Raw genomic sequence first — 23,554 nt, 5'->3', positions numbered from 1 at the left:
ATCATTAAGACATCTGGGCAAGGATATATTTCTTAAACAAGACACAGAAGTACTAGCTATGAAGTAAGGCCAATAAATATGACCACATTAAAATGAAGAGCTTGCACCCATAAAGTAAAAAGCATTATACTAGCAAAACATTCTAGTTCACACAAAGAACTACTACAGTCAGTAACAAAGAAACATCCCCTTGGAAAGATGGGCAAATGACACAAAGAGATAATTCAGAAGAGGCACAATTAGTAATTCAACATATGAAAAGCTCATCATCCTCATTAGTAATCATGGAAATTCAGAAGAGAGCCACAATATAGTTACTATTTTTCACTCACAAGGTTGGCAAAAATTACAAAGTCTGACAATGCCAAGTATCTCCGTGGATGCGGGTCAGTGGGAATGTTTACACACTGCTAATAAGGATGTGATTAACTGAAAATAGAAATAACTGAAGAACACTTTAGACATTATCAGTTTGATCTCGAATTCTCTATGATCTTAGCACAGATTCCCCATCCCTACCTAAAGATATTTTTGCATTTGTGTGCAGACAAAGTTGGACAGATGTTCGTAGTGATATAATAACAGAAAACACTACAAGAATTTAGGTTTTCTTCACTAAGAAAATGAGGCAAGTAGGGTACATTTATGCAGTGGCATGTTTTGTGACACTGTGGTAAGCCACAGCACCCATGGGACAATGGGGCTCAATCTCAGCAGCAAGGAAATAATGAAAGAAATGGGCGGGCACTGTATTCACATTTCATGTTACAAAGCTCACAGAGAAACCAACTGTTAGACAAATGGTAAGACTGGAAACATGTTTATCACAAAACCCAGGACAGTCCTTTTGTGTAGGCTACCCTCTGTGTCCAGTCAGTATAACAGTGGGCTGCAGAAATGGCTCAGTGGTTAAAGGTGCTTGCTGCCACTGTGGATTAAAACACACAACCCAGGGGCTAGAGAGATGGTTCAACAAACCCTGATAGCCAGGGTTCGATTCCCCAGTCCTCACATAAAGCCAGATGCGTAAACGTGATGCATACATCTATCTGGAGCTCATTTGCAAGAGGCCCCCGGCATGCCTCTTTCTATCTCTCTCTCTCTCAAACATAAAATAATAATAATAATAAACAGCATTGCTAATGTTCTATCTCATAAATGAAAGGTAGGTTTTATTTGTGTTATAATGTACAGGTATCTAATTATATTCAGTTGTGGATGTGAAATGATATTATTCAAAGTTTTAGTTACTATGTGTATGCTTAATCCCACCAAAAGAGAGAAAAAAAAGTAAGGGATAGCGAGAATTTCCTCATCCTGTTAGCTAAACTATGGCAGCATCAGTCATTTTCTCGTTGCTGGAACAAAATACCCAGTCAGGGCAACTTAAGAAAAAAAAGGCTTATTTCCAGTTCCAGGGGGTAAATTCCTCATGGTGGGCAAACTGATGGCAGAGCCAGTCCCGTTCAGCCCGCAGTGAGGAAGGCAAAGAGCCGAGCCATGAATGGTGACTGCTCAGCTAACCTTCTCCTCTTTGTACAGTTCAGGAATCCAGCCCATGGTTGGGCCATCCCACCTCACCTAAGCCCATCTAGAAAATCCCTCACATATAGGACCAGAAATTTATTTCTGTGGCAATCCTAAATCCTGTCAAGCTGACACCCAGAGATAAACCACCAAAATGGCCGAATGTCAAAAGCCAACACTTATGTCCAGAGATCTTAGCATTTGTCACTTCTGACAAAGGCTCTTCACTCATTCACTTAAACCAGCAGAAATCAGAGATTTTATACGTAGCTCTTTCTAGCTATATAGGGGAGAAAAGTACAGTTTGTCATGATAAAATCACATTTTATCCCATTGGCCTGCTAAGTAAATAAGTTCACAAAAGGAAATAGAGGTTAGATTCTGCAAGCTAGATTTTGTTGTTGTGTTGGTGGTGGTGGTGGTGGTGTTTTTAATTAATTTACTTTGTTTGACTGACAACTTCTGTAACTATAGACCCTAACCCATGGTAATCCCTCCTCCCCCCACTCTCCCCTTTGCATATCCACTCTCCATCACATCCCCTCCTCCTCTCAAATCAGTCTCTCTTTTATTTTGATGTCATGATCTTTTCCTCCTATTATGATGGTCTTGTGTAGGTAGTGGCAGGCACTGTGAGGTCATGGATATCCAGGCCATTTTGTGTCTGGAGGAGCATGTTGTAAGGAGTCCTACCCTTCCTTTGACTCGTACATTCTTTCCACCACCTCTTCCACAGTGGACCCTGAGCCTTGGAAGATGTAATAAAGATATTTCAGTGCTGAGCACTCCTCTGTCACTTCTCAGCACTATGGTGCCTTCTGAGTCGTCCCAAGGTCACTGCCATCTGAAAAGAGAAGCTTCTCTAACCTAAAGTGAGAGTAGCATTAATATATGAGTATGAACATTAAGAGAAATGCTTACTGGGCAGTTTGGTGAGCATAGTATATACATTTAGCCAGACACCTGCAGACATTATACCCCTAGGGCTCATGACTACCCCTGTTTTAAGTTTTCAGTATCAGGGATGTATTCCCTCCCATGGAGCGGGCCTCCAGTCAAATTAGAGGGCGGTTAGTTTTCACCATGACAGACGTGCCACTATTGCACCCATTGGCTCATTTGGCCTGGCTGGCCAAATTTAAGGTTTGCAGTGTCCACTGTTGAGTATATTCTCTGGTGATTTCTCTGTCTCCTGTTGAACTGCATGCAGCATAGCTTTTTCTAGATTTCTATCAGCTGGTCTACATGGAGGAGGTTTTCAGCTCAGCTCCAGCAGGATTTCTCAGTGACCTTATGCAAGCTAGATTTAAAAAATAGAATGACCTATTGTAATACTATTTCTGTTTTTTTGGAGCTGCAAGCTTGATCTTGCCAATTCACCTTAGCTAATTAGTGTGAAGGGGAAAACTGTGCTGATGAGTGGGGGACAAGATTAAGTATAGATGCTCCCTTCAGCCCCTGGGCTCCGAATTTCACTGAGCCCAGGACCTCAAGGATGCTAAGCACATGGCTCTACCACCTGACGTGCACCTCCAGCCTACTATAGATGCTTGTAGGTGTTACAGGAGCTCCCCTGCTTAGCCAGCTGTGGTCGTTTGAGTGTAAAATGTCCCCTGTGTTTGTGATTAAGCTTCCAGCTTGGTCCCTAGCTCGTGGGGCCTTTGGTGAAGCGTGTCCTTAGTGCAGGACCTGCACTGTGGGGGTGGGCTTGGGGGCGAGGAGTCCAGCTCCCTGTGTGTTCAGAGCTAGCTTACTCACTGCTTCCTCCCTGCTCCTTGTGAATGAAGATGTGAACCATTCGCCGTGATTGCTCCAACATAGTGAAACTCCTTTTTGAAACACACACATTCCTTCCTTCCATCAGGTGCTTTTGGTCAGATGTTTTTCCCCTAGTTATGAGAAATTACATGCTACACCAGCCATGGAGACCCAACACCAAATTAAATATAATAACTGTTACCATACAATCATAAGTGGTCAGTGGAGAGATGGCTCAGCAATTAAGGAGCTTGCCTGCAAAGTCTAACGACCTGGGTTCGATTCCCCAGTACCTACATTAAAGCCAGATGCACAAAGTGGTACTTGCATCTGGAGTTCATTTGCAGTGGCTAGAGGCCCTGGTGACTCCATTCTCTCTCTCTTTGTATCTCTCTGCATGCAAATAAATAAATAAAAATATTTTTTAAGCCCATAAACAGCCGGGCGTGGTGGCACACGCCTTCAATCCCAGCATTCGGGAGGCAGAGGTAGGAGGATCACTGTGAGTTTGAGGCCACCCTGAGACTGCAGAAAGAATTCTAGGTCAGCCTGAGCTAAAGTGAGACCCTACCTCAAAACAAACCATAAACAAAAAGCTACACCCAAAATTCTTCACAGTTTGTCTCCTTTATTTGCCATGCTTTCTTGATTTTGAGATACATGAATCTAGTTTATCAATACTACTGAAACTTATAATCCCATCAGCCTTTAAAAGCCTTTAAAAGTTAAAGGTGCTGACTTGCAAAGCTTGCCAATCAGTCCAGGCTCAATTCCCTAGTGCCCATGTAAAGCCAGATCCACAACATGGTCCATGCATCGGGAGTTTCTTTGCGGCAGCAAGAGGTCCCGGCACACCCACATTCATATAATGTATTTTTCCTGTCTCTCTCTCTCTCAAGAGTATATATAAATGTATTTAAACGAACAAAAGTCTAGAAACTTAGATACAAAATATCTACTGTGGCTCAGTTCCCCATTTGGTTTAGTTTTTGGTAGCTTTTTGTGTGTGCGTGTGTGTGCTTCTCTTTTCTTTAAGCACCTAAATTCTTTTTTTTCTCACAATACACAATATTGCCATTATCCATGAGCTTTATAAAAGATATATTTTCCCTTCATATGTGACTTAAGCTCTTCAAGAAAATTCATGTTTATTTTTCTAGAGCTAGATCTAAACCGTGGCTTCTGAAGTGTGTGTGGGATGGATTCGAACTGAACCCTAGTCCCAAATAAAAAGTGTTTTCATGCAGTGGGGTGCCCCACTTCACTGTCCTCACGCTGGCTCTCAAAGCCACGGACCCTGTGGTGGCTCTGTTAGGTCTCAGCAGGCGGGCAAGCCACCGCGGAAGAACGTCTTTGTCTGTCTCATCTAATACAGCACATGACATGCACTGGATGAGTAAAAGACAGAAATGAAAAGAATACCGAGCTGCAAATAGCACAAACAAGTTGTATTTCCATTTTAGTTTGTGGAATATACTACAGGTACACATTCTGATGTCTTATATGAGCATTTTCTTTAAATTCCTTTATCCTTACTCTTAAATTTTTTTTTAAATTTGTTTATTTGAGAGTAAGAGGGAAAGAAGCAGTGAGTGAGTGAATGTGGCCATCTTAGGACCTCCTGCTGCTGCTCATGAACTCCAGACACATGCACCACCTTGGGCATCTGGCTTGATGTGGGTACTAGGGAATTGAACCCAGGCCTTCAGGCTCTGCATTGCAAATACCTTACACTGAGCCATTTCTCCAGTCCTGAATCTTACTTTTTAATGATATTCAGAGGAGGATACAATCTCAATCTTCAGAATTCTTTTTTGTTGTTTTGTTTTTTGTTTTTGTTTTTGTTTCTTCGAGATAGGGTCTCACTCTAGCTCAGGCTGACCTGGAATTCACTATAGAGTCTCAGGGTGGCCTCGAACTCATGGTGATCCTCCTACCTCTGCCTCCCAAGTGCTGGGATTAAAAGCGTGCGCCACCATGCCCGGACGAAATTCTTTTTTTTGTTTGTTTGTTTTTTGGGGAAGTAGTCTCACTCTAGCCCAGGTGGCCTCGAACTCACGGCAATCTTCCTACCTCTGCCTCCCAAGAGCTGGGATTAAAGACGTGCACCACCATGCCCAGCTCAGAATTCTTTCAGCATAATTTCTACTCTGTGTACACAGTATATGAAGTAGAAAATCCCACCATAACATTCTTTATTACATATGTTAGAAACTAAACACATGAAGATTTTGTAAAGCAAAGAGCAAAGTCATGGGTCAGATGGTAGGAAGGTTTGAGAAAAATAAAGAAAATCTCATTTTATGACACTTTTAAAGCATGATAATGAGGGCTGGGAGATGGCTCAGTGGCTAAAGGCACTTGCTTGCAAAGCTTGCCAGCTGTAGTTTAATCCCTCAGTATCTGTGTAAAGCCAGATGCATAAAGTAGTGTATGCATCTGGAGTTCTTTTGTATTGGCAAGAGGCCCTGACATATACCCATTCTCTCTCTCTCTCTCTCTCTCTCTCTCTCTCTCTCTCTGCTTGCAAACAAATATAAATATTTTTCAAAGTATGATAGTGAATTAAGGATGATAACATACATGTAGCATGATAGAGAACTAAGAATGGTAACATGTAGTAATAAGGGAAATGCAGCAAACCAAGAGTTTGAAGAGTATTTATCTTTTAGCATCAGATATCTGTGTGGTCTTGGGAAGATCATTTATCTTCAGTTTTTTTCCTCTATTAAATGAGTTTTGGGGGCTGAAGAGATGGCTTAGTGGTTAAGGCACTTGCCAGTGAAGCCCAAAGACCCAGGTTCCATTCTCCAGTACACATGTCAGCCAAATGCACAAGGTGGCACATGCATCTAGAGTTGGTCTGCAGTGGCTAGAGGCCCTGGCATGCCCATTCTCTGTTTCTCTGCCTCTTTCTTTCTCTGTCTCTCTCTCAAATAAATAAATGAGTCTTATGAACATACCTAGTTGGAGGGGCAATATACAAACACATATTTTTTATTTTTTTAAGTTTTATTTATTTATTTGTTTATTTGAGAGAATCAGAGAGACAGCCAGATAGACAGAGAGAATGGGTTCACCAGGGCCTCCAGCCACTACAAACGAACTCCAGATGCATGCGCCACTTTGTGCGTCGGGCTTATGTGGGTCCTGGGGAAATCAAACATGGGTCCTTTGGTTTTGCAGGCAAACTCCTGAACTGCTTAGCCATCCCTCCAGCACTACAAACACATTTGTATAAAAGTTCTTTGTTACAGGAGGAAGTTAAGGGGAAAATAAGTCTAGTCATCACAAAGGTTAAAACAGAGGCACCTACTATTAGAGTGTAGCAATTAAAATAAAATCACTAAAACCTGTCCTTTTGAAGAGAGACCCCCCCCCCCATGAGTCCTGGGGTGTGGTTGGATTCCTTGGTCAGGAAGGAAGGTGCTGCTCTTCTCCCCTCTTTGGAAGTCCTCTGCCTGGGGATTCTGTGTGAGGAGATGAATGTGATGCTCTGGAACAAGCGCAGTTTCGACGTGTCTTGTTCCTGTCACAGACCTGTGATGATTTCCTGAGACCTTTAAGTCTGATGAGCCAGGGACATCTGCTTATAAGTGAGTCAGGTTTCTGTTCGTGGTTAGGTTAAATATTTCAGTATGTCAACCAGTGGTATTTTAATTAGGCCTAATACAAGGCTGGCTTTCCTTAGAATATCCTTCTACCTGTTTCATGCCTTTATTTAGGGCCCTTTTATTACCCGGGTTGAGTCCAAGTGGGTTTAATTTTAACGTAGACTTAGAATTTTGAGTTTCTTCTCCTGAGGACCCTCCTAGGCTTTCAGCACAGCTCCGTCACCAGTGTGTGTGGCGAGCTGGTCAGGATGGCAAGTGCCCTGGAAGTAGCCGTGAATTCTGCTCATATACACTGTTGGGCCTTGTCACGAATGTCCGTCCCCAGCCCAGGACCAGATGTGGCCCAGGAACCCAAGTGCCCATGCAGCTGTCCGTCTACATGGCTGTCCCCTGCTGTGGACCACAGGCTGCCCTCCTGGGTCACTAAACTCACCCAGCCCTTGCCAGGCCCTGCTGTCCAGGGACCCCTCCCTACTGGGCATGGCTCCTGCCTGGACCCTCGCATCCTTACAGTTTGCAGAATTGTGCTGTCTAGAGACTCCTGTCGCTGTGCCTCACACGTCAGGACAGACTTCGCGGCGCTATTAAAGCCAGCTTGGACGAATCTACGTTAATCACAGCCAAGGGAACGCTGCGATTCGAACTGTTCACCTTCCCTGCGGGAGCCAGCCCATAGCCCAGTTAGCTCCCTGGATATTCTGGGTTTCTTCCCATCAGAGGCACCTGCTGTAGGATCCTGGTAGGTGCCAAGTCCTGTTTGGGAGAGTTCCAACTCCAGTCATGCCCACACATTCCCAAATTCCACAGGGACACAGAGGGAGGTTATGATAGGGGAAAAAAGGAGTCTTAACTGTTCTTTCCCTCCACTGAGGATTAACTCACAGGAAACTTTGAGTAACATGTGTCCAAGTGCTTTGGTTATGACATGAATTATTTATTAGTATGTAAGGTAAAATATAGTTTGCTTTTTGAAGTGGTACCCCAGATAAAATGCAATTCTCTACCTGCTTAAAAAATTACTATAGGGCTCGAGAGATGGCTTAGTGGTTAAGGCATTTGCAAAGCCAAAGGACCTAGGTTTGATTCCTCAGGATCCACATCAAGCAGATGTACGAGGGGCACGTGCATCTGGAATTTATGTGCTGTGGCTGGAGGCCCTGGTGCCTCCAGTGTCTCTCTGTCTGTCTCTCTCCTCCCTCCCTCCCTCCCTCCCTCTCTCTCTCTCTCTCTCTCTCCTTGCAGATAAATAAATAAAATTAAAAGAAAAATTACTGTAGCACAAACCTAGCACCAGCAATGTGAAATACCATCTCTTAAGCTAAACACAGTCCATTTAATGATCTAATTAGTTGGGAAATTAGGAAGGCTCAGGGGTGTACAGCCCGTGTCTTTCATGGAGGAAATGTCCTGCCACAGGGGGTCTGTAAGGCTCCAGTGACAGAAGGCTCTTGTTGTCTGTCAGCCAAAGTGAACCCATTATACCTGCTGGGTCTGTCTAGAGTCCACGTCCTCCCAGTGCTCAGGAGCTGACCAGCCGTCCACATAGCTGACCAGCCAGCCAGATAGGCTCCAAGTATTCTTCTGCACCTGCTTTAGAGAAACACGACGTTTTTATTCACCTGCTGTGGCCCAGGGAATTTTCCAGCCTCCTCCAGAGCCCTCTGTTCTTTGGAGCGAAAATGTTGGGCTGCTGCATGCAGATTCAGTTCGCCACAGGCAGCTTGCCTCCTCTGGTTCGGACTCCTTTTCCCCAGATACGTGTTCCTGCACAGCTTGCCTGAACCTTGCCTTGAACTCCCTTGCCAAATGACAGGAAGGCGTTTTTGAAGTATTGGGAGCTTTTGCCGGGGTTTTGTCCAGCTGTCCTTATTGGGATCTTGGCAAAGAGTCCTGCTTGGCATTTGTGCAGAATCTACCCCATTATTTCTATTCCTGCCTCTCAAGTGGAACCCTATTCAGAGATGATGGAAAATTAAATCCAGATGATTCGTGATAAGAAATGTGTTTCTGTGAAAAAAGAGCACACAGTCCTAGTAATGCTCGAATGGGATTATGCAGCTGTGTCTATTAACACACCTTCAGGGGCAAAGGCACACTTGATTCTAGGGCCAGGCAAGAAACCCTAGTTAGCTTTGCATTCATTTGTCTGCTTTAAATGAGTTAGAGCTCACCACAGCATAAAAGAAATTAGGTTTGCACACAGGCCTGCCACATAGTCACCTGTGTGCCTCGGGCCCAGCAGAGACGACACATCATTAGTTATTTCCTGTGCAATATTGCAACAGAAATGGTTGTCATGCTTATTCAATTCAGGAAACCTGTGATCTGGAGAAGATAAAGCCTGAAGCCCGGCGATACTTGGAAAAGTCAGTTAAGATGGGAAAACGGAACGGACTCCATCTTCCAGAGCAAGTACAAAATGTAAGTTTATGTTCCCTTTTCTTATTGGGGACAGGAGGTTAAATAAGTAGAAGAAAAACAAATTAATAGGCCAACAGAGGAGTTATAATAGCATAACCCATAATATAAATTCACTTGCAATGCATTTAACATTCAGTTCTTTATCTACTTTTCTTTGCATGTCAATGAGTGTGTATATGAGAATGCATGTGTGGAGGCATGTTTATGTGGGGCATATGCACTGGTGTGTTGATGTCAGGAGTGAGTAGAATTCTAAGCACCTACTACTGTACCCCTTGTTTTGTTTTTCAAGGTAGGATCTCGCTGTAGCCCAGGCTTACCTGGAATTCACTCTGTATTGTCAGGGTGACCTTGAATTTACAGTGCTCCTCATACCTCAGTCTCTCAAGTGCTGGGATTAATAGCATGCACCTCCACACCTGGCAGCACCCTTCTTCTTGTTTTAAAATTTTTTGTTTATTTTTATTTATTTATTTGAGAGGGACAGACAGGCAGGGAGGGAAAGACGGAGAGAGAGACAATGGGCACTCCAGGGCCTCCAGCCTCTGCAAACGAACTCCAGATGCATGCGCCACATTGTGTATATGGGTCCTGGAGAAACAAGCCTCGAACCAAGGTTCTTAGGCTTCATAGGCAAGCGCTTAACCGCTATGCCATCTCTCCAGCCCAAGCACCCTTCTTGTGTGAGGGCACTAGGGGTCCAAACTCAAGTCTTCATGTTTGTTCCAAAAGTGCTTTATTGACTGAGCCATCTGTCTCCCCAGACCCTCAGTGCTTTAACTCTTATAACTCCTGCTAACGTCATGGTGACTGAACAACTTATACCTTAGTTTTTCTTTAATCTTGTCCAAGTCTTAGTTATTTCGCTTGCATTGGGCTTATTTCTCAGCTATTTTGTATTCTTTGAATTGGTTTGAAATGGTTACTAGTGGTCAGTATTCTCCCTCTGTTGGTCCCACAGAGACAAGGCACTGGTAATGAAATCTTTATTGGTGGAGAGAGTTTTAGAAGCAGCACTTCAGCATGGAACACCCTTACTTGCCCTTTGAATCAAGAGAGATGAGCTGTGAAAAGTGCTTCTCAAACATCGTCTTTAGTTTAAGCCAAAGCAAGTCTTTCCAGGTTCTACAGTAAACTCAGCTGCGAATTAACATCATAGACAGGAAATAAAATTTGTGATTTATTTCCAGGTCATTCTTACAGGCAGCAGAACTGGAAATGAGCTTGACAGGCATCCAGACCAACTTTTACTTAGCTATTCGTTGTCATCGTTGTGACAGCATCTGGGAAGGCAGCACCATTCTCCCACACAAAGGCCGTTTGTTCACGTTGTATCCTCTTCCAAATTAGAAGAGAAAGAGGGGCTGGAGAGATGGCTTAGCGGTTAAGCGCTTGCCTGTGAAGCCTAAGGACCCCGGTTCGAGGCTCGGTTCCCCAGGACCCACGTTAGCCAGATGCACAAGGGGGCGCACGCGTCTGGAGTTCGTTTGCAGTGGCTGGAAGCCCTGGCGTGCCCATTCTCTCTCTCTCCCTCTATCTGTCTTTCTCTCTGTGTCTGTCGCGCTCAAATAAATTTAAAAAAAAAAAAATAGAAGAGTAAGAGGAGGTCACTTCTTTGGGCCCTTTGACTTCCTGTCAGTCCTCAGGAAAACTGTAATAGTTTGGTTGCAGCCAGTAAGATTCTGTTTAACCTATAGAAGAAAGTCAATTGCTTGTGTAAGTGAAAGGTTCAAAGGTAAATAGGTGTAGTGGTTTGAATTAGGCGTTCCCATGAGCTCGTGGGTTTTGGATGCTTGATCCTCGGGTGATGGCAGTGTAGGAACTGGAGCCCTGTTGGAGGAGGTGTGCTGTTGAGGGCAGGCTTATGGGTGCTGTTGCCAGCTTCCCCATGCCAGGGCACACTCTCCTCCTGATGCTGGCCAGGAGGTGATGCCCACCCTTTGCTCATGCCACATTTTCCCCCCGCTGTCATGGAGCTTCGCCTGGTGTCTGTAAGCCAAAGAAACCATTTCCTCCTCTCTGCTGCTTTTGGTAGGGTGCTTTCTGCCAGCAACGAGAAGGTCACTACAACAATGGGCCTCATGAGTTTTAAATCTGGAAGCCCAAGGGAGGTCACTGGCCACCTAATTGTTTGATTTCTCTAACTCTGTCTTCTTTCTGTGTTATTGTTGGCTGTGGTGGTTTGATTCAGGTGTCCCCCATAAACTTAGGTGTTCTGAATGCTAGGTTCCCAGCTGATGGATATTTGGGAATTAATGTCTCCTGGAGGGAGTGTATTGTTGGGGGCAGGCTTATGGGCTTTATAGCCAGTTTCCCCATGCCAGTGTTTGGCACACCCTCCTGTTGCTGTGTTCCACCTTACGTTGGCCAGGGGGTGATGTCCACCCTCTGCTCATGCCATTGTTCTCCCTGCCATCAGGAGCTTCCCCTCAAGCCTGTAAGCCAAAATAAACCTCTTTTTCCCAGAAGCTACTCTTGGTTGGGTGATTTCTACCAGCAATGCGAACCAGACTGCAACATTGGCTAAAGAATGACTTCTTATGAATACAAAAGTGCCCTGGGATACCCAAAACCCCACAACCATAAAGACGGGGAGCAGGCCCAGAGCATGTTCTACACCAAGCCCCACTTTACTCCAAGCAAATTTCATTACTTAGCATCGTCAGGAGAACAAGAAGATTGCTTTTCAACACCTCATAGTCAGGGGAGGGCTGGGCTTGGGTTCTCTGCAGAGGGCTGGAGTGGTAACCTAACTGGTACAGAGGACACTGTCCTGGAACCCCCAGTGAGATCAGGTCCTACCTGAACTACAAGGTTGGTATCGAGTGAGGGCAGAGATGGGAGATGAATCAGACAGGCAACTGAAGCGCCCTAAAATAGCACTTAACAAAACGTTTTTAGGCGGTGGTTCATCAAAATTACCTGGAAAGCTTGTTGAAACTCTGACTACTACATCATGCTCCCAAAGGTTGGCATTTCGGTAGGTTTAGTGTCAGCTCAAGAAATGCATTTCTTCCAAGTTCCCAGGTGATGCTCTGGGCAGAGCCCCACTCCTTGACCAATGTGGTGTAAGGAAAGGGCATTGTGTAGCATTGGAAGAACGGAAGAGTACATGGTTCACGTCTGTAATCCCACCCCTCAGGAGGCTGAGGCAGGAAAATCAATGTGCGTCTGAGGTCAGCCTGGGCTAGAGTGAGTTATTGATGAATCTGGGCTAGCGTGAGTCCGTGCCTTCAAAAAAAAAAAAAAAAACCCAAAGAGGCTTGGGAAGATGGCTCCGTGGTTAAAGGTGGCTGCTTGCAGCCTGGATCTCATGCCCTAGTACCCAAGTAAAGCCAGATTCACAAAGTGGCATGTGCATTTGTTGTCTGTTTGCAGTGGCAAGAGGCCCTGATGTGCCCATTCTTTTTCTCTCTCTCTGTCTCTCTCGTCACAAATAAATAAGTACAAATATTTTTTAAAAGAATGAAAATCTTGTTGCTTCCTTTGACCTGATGTGTTTTATGCAAATGTTAGGGTCCATGAATCAGCTTTTTTACCAAAGCTGTATAAGCTAAGACATTACATTTTTTCCAGAGCTACCTTAGAATTATCCAGTTCATATATTCAGAACTAGGTACTGATTCCTAAAATGCGATACATGGACTGCTGCTGACAGCTTTAACTGGCGTGTCACTAAGAAAGGACTTCTGAGGGGATAGAACCCAACTCCATACACCATGAAACTTATTTTGACTGGGGCCAACAAAAATGAAAGTACCTTTTCATTAATAATGCACTGTATATTTTTTCTGCATTTCAGGAAATCAAGACAATCAAGAAAAAAATGAGTGAGCTGTGTATTGACTTCAACAAAAACCTCAACGAGGATGATACCTTCCTTGTGTTTTCCAAGGCTGAACTAGGTAAAATTTCGCTATTTTTCTACATTAAATTATGTCCTTTGGCAGATAATGGTGACACCTCACAGATTGCAACCTAACTCAGCACCAACAAATCAGAGTCAAAAAATTCTTTTAAAAATGACCTAGTACCTAACCCCATCACCCCTGCTACAGAAAAGCAGCCAAAATTCGATTTGAGTTAATAAGAGTGCACACTTAATTTTCATGGAGGGTCCAGAGAGGATTTCACAGGCTTTTCTCCTTAATTTTTCTTCACAGCTTATGCTGGTACTTAATAACTTTTGAGATTCAGTTTTCCTATCCCAAAATACCCCCTGCACTTTTAAACATAAACTGTCTTATTTTTGTGTTTTGGATGATTTTTCGGCTTAATTTTGCTTGTTCTGTTTCAGTTGCCATTTAATTCTTTTGAGATAGGGTCTCACTCTAGCCCAGGCTATCCTGGAACTCACTGTGTAGTCCCAGACTGGCCTCGAACTCACAGAGCTCCTGCTACCACTGACTGCCTCCAGAGTCTGGGATTAAAGGCATGCACCACCACACCTGGAAAATTTTCCTTATTTCTTGAATATCAGTTACTACACCAAATTTCTAATGCAACTGAAAGACAGTGTACCAATCCTAAATAAGTGAATAATGAGTAGAAAGATCAATATTGAGAAAATGCTGTTTTTTAAACACTTATGTTTAAAAAAAAATTATTTATTTATTTGTAAGCAGAGAGAGAGAAGAGAGACAGACAGAGAGGATGGACATGCTGGGGCCTCTAGACCCTGCAGATGATATCCAGATACATGTGCTACTTTGTGCATCTGGCTTTCCGTGGGTTCTGGGGACTTGAACCCAGGTTGTTAGGCATTGCAGGTAAGTGCTTTAACCACTGAGCAATCTCTCAAGCCCTGCTATTTTTTTTCTTAAACAGGTGCTCTTCCTGATGACTTCATTGCTAGTTTAGAAAAGACAGGGGATGACAGGTATAAAGTTACCTTAAAATATCCACACTATTTTCCTGTCATGAAGAAATGTTGCATCCCTGAAACTAGAAGGAAGATGGAAATGGCTTTTCATACAAGGTGCAAACAGGTACCATGAATGCTTGTTTTCCTTTTGGTTTTGGCGGAATACATTACTGAAGAGATTGTCCTTGCTTTCCTATGGCGTTGAGCTAAGCGCGAAGGCTGGCACTCCTGTCTGAGGGCGCTGCGCTCACTGACCCTCACGCCCCAACTTTCAGCTCTCCTGTCACTTATTGCCAGCTGCCCGTGGACCACGGCTGCCCGCTGAGCTGTTCTAGTAAAAATAGAAGGGATGAAATCAACTAGTTGTTCCTCTCCCACATTAGCAGTCCAGAGCTGATATCTTTATCAACACATGACTTCCAAGGTCATTTCTGGAAACGACCATGACTCAGCCTGGTGAAGATGTGGAAAAACCAGACTACACATAAAAAAAAAAAAATAAGGGCTGGAGGGATGGCTTAGTGGTTAAGCACTTGCCTCTGAAGCCTAAGGATCCAGGTTCAAGTCTCCATTCTCCAGGACCCACGTTAGCCAGATGCACAAAGGGGCGCACGCATCTGAAGTTCATCTGCAGTGGCTGGAGGCCCTGGCACACCCATTCTCCCTCTCTCTATCTGCCTCTTTCTCTGTCTGTTGCTCTCAAATAAATAAATAAAATTTTAAAAATAAATAAATAAGACCAAGGAATGGCAATACATCAATTCTATTCATATCCTATTGACCCAAATTCCAAATGCAGCCATACCTCACTACAAGGAAAGCTAGGAGCAGTGGTTTTCACTCGGCGGTATTTGCTTGGCATAGAAAGTTTTATTATTAAAGGGAAAATTAGAAATGGTGTCTTCAACTGAACTAGCATGCTCAACCACACTATGTCTCTCTGAATAGCCAAGTCATCCTTTTCTTAAAAGAGGAAAAAAAGTGCCCTTTTTTGATAGAGTCATTTGTCAGTTTCCAGCCAGGTGTTATCTTGGGCTCATAAAGCAAGATCTGGGGCTAGAGAGATGTCTCAGTGGTTAAAGCACTTGTCTGTGAAACCTAAGGGCCTAGGTTCAATTCCCCAGGACCCACATAAGCCACATGCACAAGATGATGCATGAATCTGGAGTTTGCAGTGGTTAGAGGCCTTGGTGTGCTCATTCTCTCTCTATCTGCATCTTTTTTCTCTCTCTCTGTCTCAAATAAATAAATAAAATACATTGAAGGGCTGGAGAGATGGCTTAGCAGTTAAGGCACTTGCCTGCAAAGCCAAAGACCCAGGTTCACTTCCCCAGGACCCACATAAGCCAGATGCACAAGGAGGCGTAAGCATCTGGAGTTCATTTGCAGTGACTGGAGGCCCTGGTGTGCCCTTTCTCTCTGTCTCTCTGTCTTTGTCTATACCTGCCTCTTTCTCTCTGTATTTTTTTTATTTTTATTTTTATTTATTTATTTTTTTTTGGTTTTTCGAGGTAGGGTTTCACTCTAGCCCAGGCTGACCTGGAATTCACTCTGTATTCCCAGGGTGACCTCAAACTCACAGCAGTCCTCCTACCTCTGCCTCCTGAGTGCTGGGATTATGCACCACCATGCCCAGCTTAATATTTTTATTTTTATTTACTTTATTTGACAGAGAAAGAGGGAGAGAATGAGCATGTCAGGGCCTCCAGCCACTGCAAACGAACTCCAGAAGGCAAAAGGACTCAGGTTCGATTCCCTAGAACCCATGTTAGCCAGATGCACAAGGGGGCGCACACGTCTGGAGTTTGTTTGCAGTGGCTGGAGGCCCTAGCATGCTCATTCTCTCTCTTTCCCTCTGTCTGTTGCTCTCAAATAAATGAAAAATAAAATAAATAAATAAATGTTTTAAACAAACTGAGAGCTGGAGAGGTACCTCAGTTGGCAGAGTACTTCTCTAGCATGCACGAAGCCTGGGTTCGATCCTCAACACTGCATAGACTGGGCAGGGTTGCACATACCTAGAATTCCAGCACTTGGAAAATGGAGGAAAGAGGATCAGAAGTTCAAGATCACCCTTGTTTTCATAGAAGTTTGAGCCAGCCTTGGCTACATGAGACCCTTCCTGTTGAAAAAAGTTTAAAGTATTAAAAATGCAATAGCCAGGCATGTTGACACATACCTTTAATCTCAGCACTTGGGAGGCAGAGGTAGGAGGAATGCTGTGGGTTCAAGACCACCCTAAGACTACATAGTGAATTCCAGGTCAGCCTGGGCCAAAAAAAAAATTAGGGCTGGAGAGATGGCTCAGCAGTCCAGGCTTTTGCCTGTGAAGCCTAAGGACCCATGTACAACTCTCTAGATCCCACGTAAGTCAGATGCACAGAGGTGAGGCAGGTTGCACATGCCCACAAGTGTCTGGCGTATGATTTCAGTGACTGAGACCCTGGCGCCCCAATTCTCCCTCCCTCTCTCTCTCTCTCTCTCTTCCTCTCTCTCTCGAAAATAAAAAATAAATAAAACTAAGTAGCTGTTCTTTGGGTGTGTTGGATCCAAGTAATTGTTTTCTCTTGTTTTTCTTGTGGTGGTTTCCAGGAAAACTCCATAATTCTACAGCAGCTCCTCCCACTGCGTGCTCAAGTGGCCAAACTACTTGGCTATAAAACCCATGCTGACTTTGTCCTTGAACTAAACACTGCTAAGAGCACAAGCCGTGTGGCCGCCTTCTTAGGTTAGTCCCTTTTTATATATATATAACATCAGTTGTGCGGTTTCTTTTTTTCTGTAATTATTTTTGTGTGTCACGTGACCTTAACACACAGGTCATGGAGCCTGCGTTGCCTTTCAACACTACCTCATTCATTCGGAAGTTCGCTGTTCACCTCTCGTGTCAGGGAAGCGCTTGGTGCCGGGGCAGCGCTGCGGTCCTCGGGGAGGCCTGGCTTCGTTCTGCCTTGTCGTTTCTGGGACTGTTTCTCCGCGCGTTAAACATGCTGTGTAGGAACTAACAGAGTGTTAGCTCATTGCTGTCATTCACTACTACTAGGTGTTTGATATATAGTGTGGCTACTTATACACCAAAATATATGATATAAAATGAGAACAGAATGTTTATAAACCAAAAAGATATATCAACACCTCATCCTCCATTGGTTACTACCTAAAGGTAATATAAAGTATAACAGAATCGAAACTGATCTTTGAGAACTATGTCCACATTCATTGTCAGCTATTTTTCATATAGCTCCTTTTTAAAAATATATTTCATGTATTTATTTGAGAGAAAGAAAGAGGCAGAGAGGGAGAGAATGGGTGTGCCAGGGCCTCCAGCCAGTGCAAACGAACTCCACATGCATGTGCCACCCTGTGCATCTGGCTTACGTGGGTCCTGGAGAATCAAACTGGGATCCTTTGGCTTTGTAGGCAAATACCTTAACCACTAAGCCATCTCTCCAGCCCTCATATAGCTTCCTCCCCCCACTTTCTCTGTATGTGTGTGTGTGTGTGTGTGTATATGTATGTATGTATGTATGTATTTGCAAGCAGAGAGAGAGAAGAGAGACAGAGAGAATGGGTGCCCCAGGGCCTCCAGCTGCTGCAAACAAACCCCAGACACACATGCCACTTTTTGCATCTGGCAGGCAAGCGCTGAGCCATCTCCCCTGCGCTCTGTTCATGCATCTTTAAAAGCCAGTGTTTTCGTGTCCATGGTATCGCATCTTGGCACTCTGGTGCTCTTCCCCATCTGCCCCTCCCCCCCCCACCTCAATCTAGATACCATCCCAGTGGTCCCTTTGGTTGCTTTCATTTTAGTGAGCATGACCGAATATTGTAGCATGGGAAAGATGATAATTTTGGCTAAAGCCCAGTATTTTAAAGATATATTCCATAACCCCTCTAATATTTAGTTACCCTCAACAACTTGTCAAGGAATTTGCTTGGATACTCTTACTAGTATAATTAAGTTGGAGCTGATTAATAATGGGTTAACACTGGGCATGGAGGTAAAGATCTGGAATCCCATCGGGACTGGGAGGTTGAGGCAGGAAGAGCCCATGAGTTCGAGTCTACAGTGTGAGACCCTGTCTCAATAAATGTAAAATAAATTAAAATAATAATAGTTGAAATCAAGCTTCGTCCCAAAATTTACTCCACTATTTTCCTCAGTAGTTATATCGTGATTTATTCATATATGACTTGTAAACAGGTGTTCCATAAATGATATTATAACTCATGGGCATTTGTGAGACATATATGAAATTACTGCCTCGTTTTAGGAGTTCTCTGTAGTGTGTTAAATGACAGGAAATGTGAAGGGTGCAAAGACCAGGTCCTCCCCTCAGCACTTCCACTTAGTAGAACCAGCAGCATGCAAACAGGTAAATGCTGGTCAGTCCACCTCATCCCAGAGGACAGCCCAGCTCAGGGACTTAGCAGGTTTGCTCAGTGTCTCCTTTAATGGTGACCACATAGGCTGAAATTTCTCCGTAGCAACTACCTGAAGAACTTGATGCTTTTAACCTAGTGCCCCTCTGGCATGCCGTCCGTGTGTTGTCACGCACTCTTGCTCTCTGCTTCCACATATCCTCCCCTACTCTCATGAAAACTCTGTCTTTGATCATCGGTGAGTTCCCTGTTTTTGTTTTCTTAGCATTCCTTGGGCCTCTGCCACCATCTCACACCTTTGGGCTGCCTCTGACATGTGTCCCCTACGGACCCATGCACGTTGCAATGATGAAGATAAATGCATGAGCTTATTCATTTAAACCAAATAAGAACCAAGCCAAGAAGTTGACCACAAAATCTCATTTATGGTGCCAAGAAGTTTCTCCAGCTAAATTCTAGAATTGCTATGTCCAGATCTTCTCTTTCAGATTAGGGTAGTAAAAACCTAAACCTGTGATCAAATATGTTGAACAAGTTCTAGAAGATATTGCCCACATAGTCACATCTGGTTTGTTTCCCCTGGCTTGCTTAGGAACTTGACCTCCTTGAAGAATGAAACCATGCGTGAAAGTTTAGTTTCACTAGTACTCTGTTTCCTAAATTGTAATATTCCTTTTGTCATTGTTTTTGAGGCTGGGTCTCACTCTAGCCCAGGCTGACCTGGAACTCACTCTATAGCACCAGGCTGGCCTTGAGCTCATGGCGGTCCTCCTGCTTCAGCCTCTAGCATGCTGGGACTAAAGGTGCACAGCATCATGCTCAGCTCTGAATTCTGGTATTCTTGAAGTAAGTCTTTTAAGTAATCTTCACCATTGTTGATGTGTAAAGTTATCGTGGAGAGGTTTTGGAGGTGCCAAGAGAAAAAGAGGAAAGAGCCGTAGAGCGAATGACCCTGGACAGAAGAGTTGCTGTCCTCTGATTTGGCACGTTAGCAGTGTCAAGACGAGCAGTCCATGTGAACACATCTCTAACTCTTCCCCTTTCCCTCACAGATGACTTAAGCCAGAAATTAAAGCCCCTGGGTGAGGCAGAACGGGAGTTTATTCTGAACTTGAAGAAAAAGGAATGTGAAGAGCAAGGTTTTGAGTTTGATGGGAAAATCAATGCGTGGGACTTACATTACTACATGACGAAGACAGAGGCACTCAAGTACTCCATAGACCAAGAAATCCTCAAGGAGTACTTTCCCATCGAGGTGGTCACCGAAGGCTTGCTGAACATCTACCAGGAGTTGTTGGGACTTTCATTTGAGCAAGTGACAGATGCTCATGTCTGGAATGAAAATGTCACACTATATACAGTGAAGGATAAAGCCACAGCAGAGGTCCTGGGGCAGTTCTACCTGGACCTCTATCCCAGGTACTGAGGCTCCACGTGTTAGCAGTCCTGGGCGGTTCCACCTGGACCTCCATCCCAGGTACTGAGGCTGCACGTGTTAGCAGTCCTGGGTGGTTCTACCTGGACCTCCATCCCAGGTACTGAGGCTGCACATGTTAACAGTCCTGGGCGGTTCCACCTGGACCTCCATCCCAGGTACTGAGGCTGCACGTGTTAGCAGTCCTGGGCGGTTCTACCTGGACCTCCATCCCAGGTACTGAGGCTGCATGTGTTAGCAGGGACAGGAGGTACGCTGGCCCGCCCCAGTTCCTTTTCATGTTTCCTCTACGTGGTTCTCACTAGAAGGGTTAAAATGTACTCTGAAGGGCTGGAGAGATGGCTTAGCGGTTAAGTGCTTGCCTGTGAAGCCTAAGGACCCCGGTTCGAGGCTCGGTTCCCCAGGTCCCACGTTAGCCAGATGCACAAGGGGGCGCATGCGTCTGGAGTTTGTTTGCAGAGGCTGGAAGCCCTGGCGCGCCCATTCTCTCTCTCTCCCTCTATCTGTCTTTCTCTCTGTGTCTGTCGCTCTCAAATAAAAAAAAAAAAAATGTACTCTGAAGCTCAGAAGTCTGGCTTCACCACTCAGTAGGCAATTAATGTTTATGTGCAGGTTCCTTACCTACCATATAGGTCCTGTAAAATGGGAATACATATAGCTCCTATTTTGTAGATTATTGTAAAAATTGAATTGGGTAATTGCATATAAGACATTTAAAAGATTGCCCAATACACAGTAGGTTCTTAATAAATCCTAGCTGCTAGTATCATCATATACTACAGTTACGTAATTTAAAATTGACACTACCCCCATCATGTTAAATGATGCTCAGATTGTTTATTACTTAGCTAATCTGTCTGTCAATACTCTTCAACCTACGGCCACTCTCCTCAGTCTCTGAGATCCAGCACAACATAGTAGGAATAGCAAAACCCTTTTAGTTTGCCTGGGCAAGATTCAGTGCTTGAATGACAAACCTCCCGGAGGACAGGGTTTGGTCATTCTTCCGTAGTTCAAGACTGGAAATCCCTTTGCAGGACTGTTCATCTAGACATTAATAAGACATAAGAATTTCAAATGCTATTGTTTGAAATGTGCAGATGAAGATACCACAATGCTTCAAAGGATAGTAGGTTTGGCTCTTCCTTCCCTGGGCTACCTTCTTTTTAAAATTTTTTGATTATTATTAGTTATGTACACAGTGTATATACGTCCATGTTGGTACCATCGTTAGCCTCTTCCCTGTCCTCCCCCCCATGGTGGAGCTAGCCATCTGTTATGGGTAAGAGGTAATGTCTCTTTGCATAATGATCCAACTTGTGGTTCTAACAATCTTTCCGCCCCCTCTTCCGCAAATTTTCCTGAGCCATGTTGGGTTCATTTTAGGTCTACTTCAGTGATGAGGTCTTGGGAGCCTCTGTGTCTCTGGATATCTGGTTTGGTAGGAGTTGAATGTTCTCTGTGTCTATCTCCTTCACTCTTGTGCTGGGACCAGGTTCACCAAGAAAGCAGCACTCTTGCTCATTTCCCCAATTACTGGACGGTTTCAGCTGGGGCTCTGGTGAGGTGCCCTGGGCTGATTCTCTCCTCAGGCTCTGTGTCCATCCTTCCTTCCCTGGGAGGTGAGGCATGGTCAGGCGGGCGCCATCTTGACCGGAAGTCTTAATTTCCTGGGCTACCTTCTTAACAAAGCCAGCCTGTTGCAGTTGCTAATCCATTTTATGAAACGGGTATTTTCTCTTAGTTCTTTAAAGATGCTTCCTGGTTTTAAAGAAGTTTCAAATTTGCACAGTACTTGCCCTTCATGGAGGAAGGAGGGCTTCTTTCCTCCCCTCTCTCCTTGGAAGCACCTGGCTTAGGCTGTGGATGTGTTGGCCAGTAATTACAAGAAGAGATGCCTTTCCTCGGGCTAAGGAAAAGCCCATCTAGTTTATAAAAGAAGCTCATTGAATTAAGCACTGCCTCTCACCTCCTTGAATGAAAGGAAAACCCGGGCTGGAGAGATGGCTTAGCGGTTAAGTGCGCTTGCCTTTGAAGCCTAAGTACCCCGGTTCGAGGCTCGATTCCCCAGGACCCACGTTAGCCAGATGCACAAGGGGGTGCACGCATCTGGAGTTCGTTTGCAGTGGCTGGAGGCCCTGGCGTGCCCATCCCTCCCCCCGCCTCTAACTCTGACTGTTGCTCTCAAATAAATAAATAAAACTAAAAAACAAAAAAAAATTTTTTTAAAAAGGAAAATCCTTCTTGTCTGGAATTTGGTTTTCTCAGCTCTTATTTGAAGGAAGAAAACTACCTAGTCAGTCCAAGTGTATCATTTCCTTTAAGCTTGCTTCAACACTACATAATGTTCAGGGAAAAAAATGAGCTCAATAAAATCTGACAAGGCCAGGGATATAATTTGGTGGCAGGGTCTTTGCCTACTGTGCCCAAGCCCTGGGCTACATCCCCAGCAGAGCACACAGACACACAAGCAAAAGGCTGGGCATTCACTGTCCATTAGGCATGGCGTATATTTTAGTTCTCTTTTGTTTGTTTCTTTGGTTGGTTGGTTTTTTTCAAGGTAGGGTCTTGCTCTAGCCCAGGCTAGTCTCAGGGTGCACTCAAACTCACAGCAGTCACCCTACTTCTGCCTCCCAAGTGCTGGAATTAGAGGCGTGCCCCACCATGCCCAGCAGGTTGTATTTCTTACATCAGTATTTTCAACAGAAGAACCCTCAGAGAGATATAACTGGCTTGAAGTGATAATGGGGGTCATTGCTAGCTTGAGTTTACTTTCTCCCTTTGAACAAAATGGCCTGTTTCTATAAGGTAAACTAAAATGCTCCAGTGTCTTCTAGGGTCAAACATAGCTTTCTGACTAGACGAGGCCATGCCGCATTGCTGCTTTAGAAGAGTTTGTAATTTGGGCTGGAGAGATGGCTTTGCTAAGGCCCTTGCCTGTGAAGCCCAAGGACCCATGTTTGACTCCCCAGATCCCATGTAAGCCAGACGCACAAAGGTGAGGCAAGCACAAGGGCACACATGCCCACTGGGTGGCGCAAAAGTCTGGAATTCAGTTGCAGTGGCTGAGGCCCTTGCGCACCAGTTCTCTCTCTGTGCTCTCTTTCTAAAAAAGAAGAAGAGTTTGAGCTTCACTGTGCTGTGTTTCTATCTCCCAGGGAAGGGAAATACAACCATGCAGCCTGCTTCGGTCTCCAGCCTGGCTGCCTTCTGCCTGGTGGCAGCCGCATGATGTCTGTGGCCGCCCTCGTGGTCAACTTCTCGCAGCCAGCAGCAGGCCGGCCCTGTCTCCTGAGGCACGATGAGGTGAGGACTTACTTCCACGAGTTTGGCCACGTCATGCATCAGATTTGTGCACAGGTGAGTAGGTCTGCATGGGACTAGCTGCTTGTCCAGTGCCTTCTCATAGCTTTTTGCAGCTGTTGGGATTCTTCCCCTGACCATGTTTTGTCAGAAGCTGAACATGTTGAAGAGTTGCTTAGGCCTGCAAAGACTTTCCTATTGCAGCCTTGCACAGCCTACGTTTACTTGAAGGTTAGAAAAATGTTTGCT

General features: G+C 44.6%; 1 protein-coding gene across 1 annotated transcript in view; it reads left to right on the top strand.

The window, feature by feature from the left end:
* Nln (neurolysin) overlaps nt 1–23,554 on the top strand; it is a 102,254-nt gene that overhangs the window by 43,044 nt on the left and 35,656 nt on the right. Inside the window, exons 4-9 of the mRNA XM_004671197.2 lie at nt 9,213–9,320; nt 13,123–13,225; nt 14,148–14,308; nt 16,777–16,912; nt 19,620–19,986; nt 23,161–23,362. Coding sequence (XP_004671254.2) covers nt 9,213–9,320; nt 13,123–13,225; nt 14,148–14,308; nt 16,777–16,912; nt 19,620–19,986; nt 23,161–23,362 — 1,077 coding nt within the window. The remainder of the gene's footprint in view (nt 1–9,212; nt 9,321–13,122; nt 13,226–14,147; nt 14,309–16,776; nt 16,913–19,619; nt 19,987–23,160; nt 23,363–23,554) is intronic.

This window comes from Jaculus jaculus, chromosome 20 (assembly GCF_020740685.1).
Source record: "Jaculus jaculus isolate mJacJac1 chromosome 20, mJacJac1.mat.Y.cur, whole genome shotgun sequence".
NCBI classification, from domain to species: Eukaryota; Metazoa; Chordata; class Mammalia; order Rodentia; family Dipodidae; genus Jaculus; species Jaculus jaculus.
This window is presented reverse-complemented; position numbering and strand designations above follow the sequence as displayed.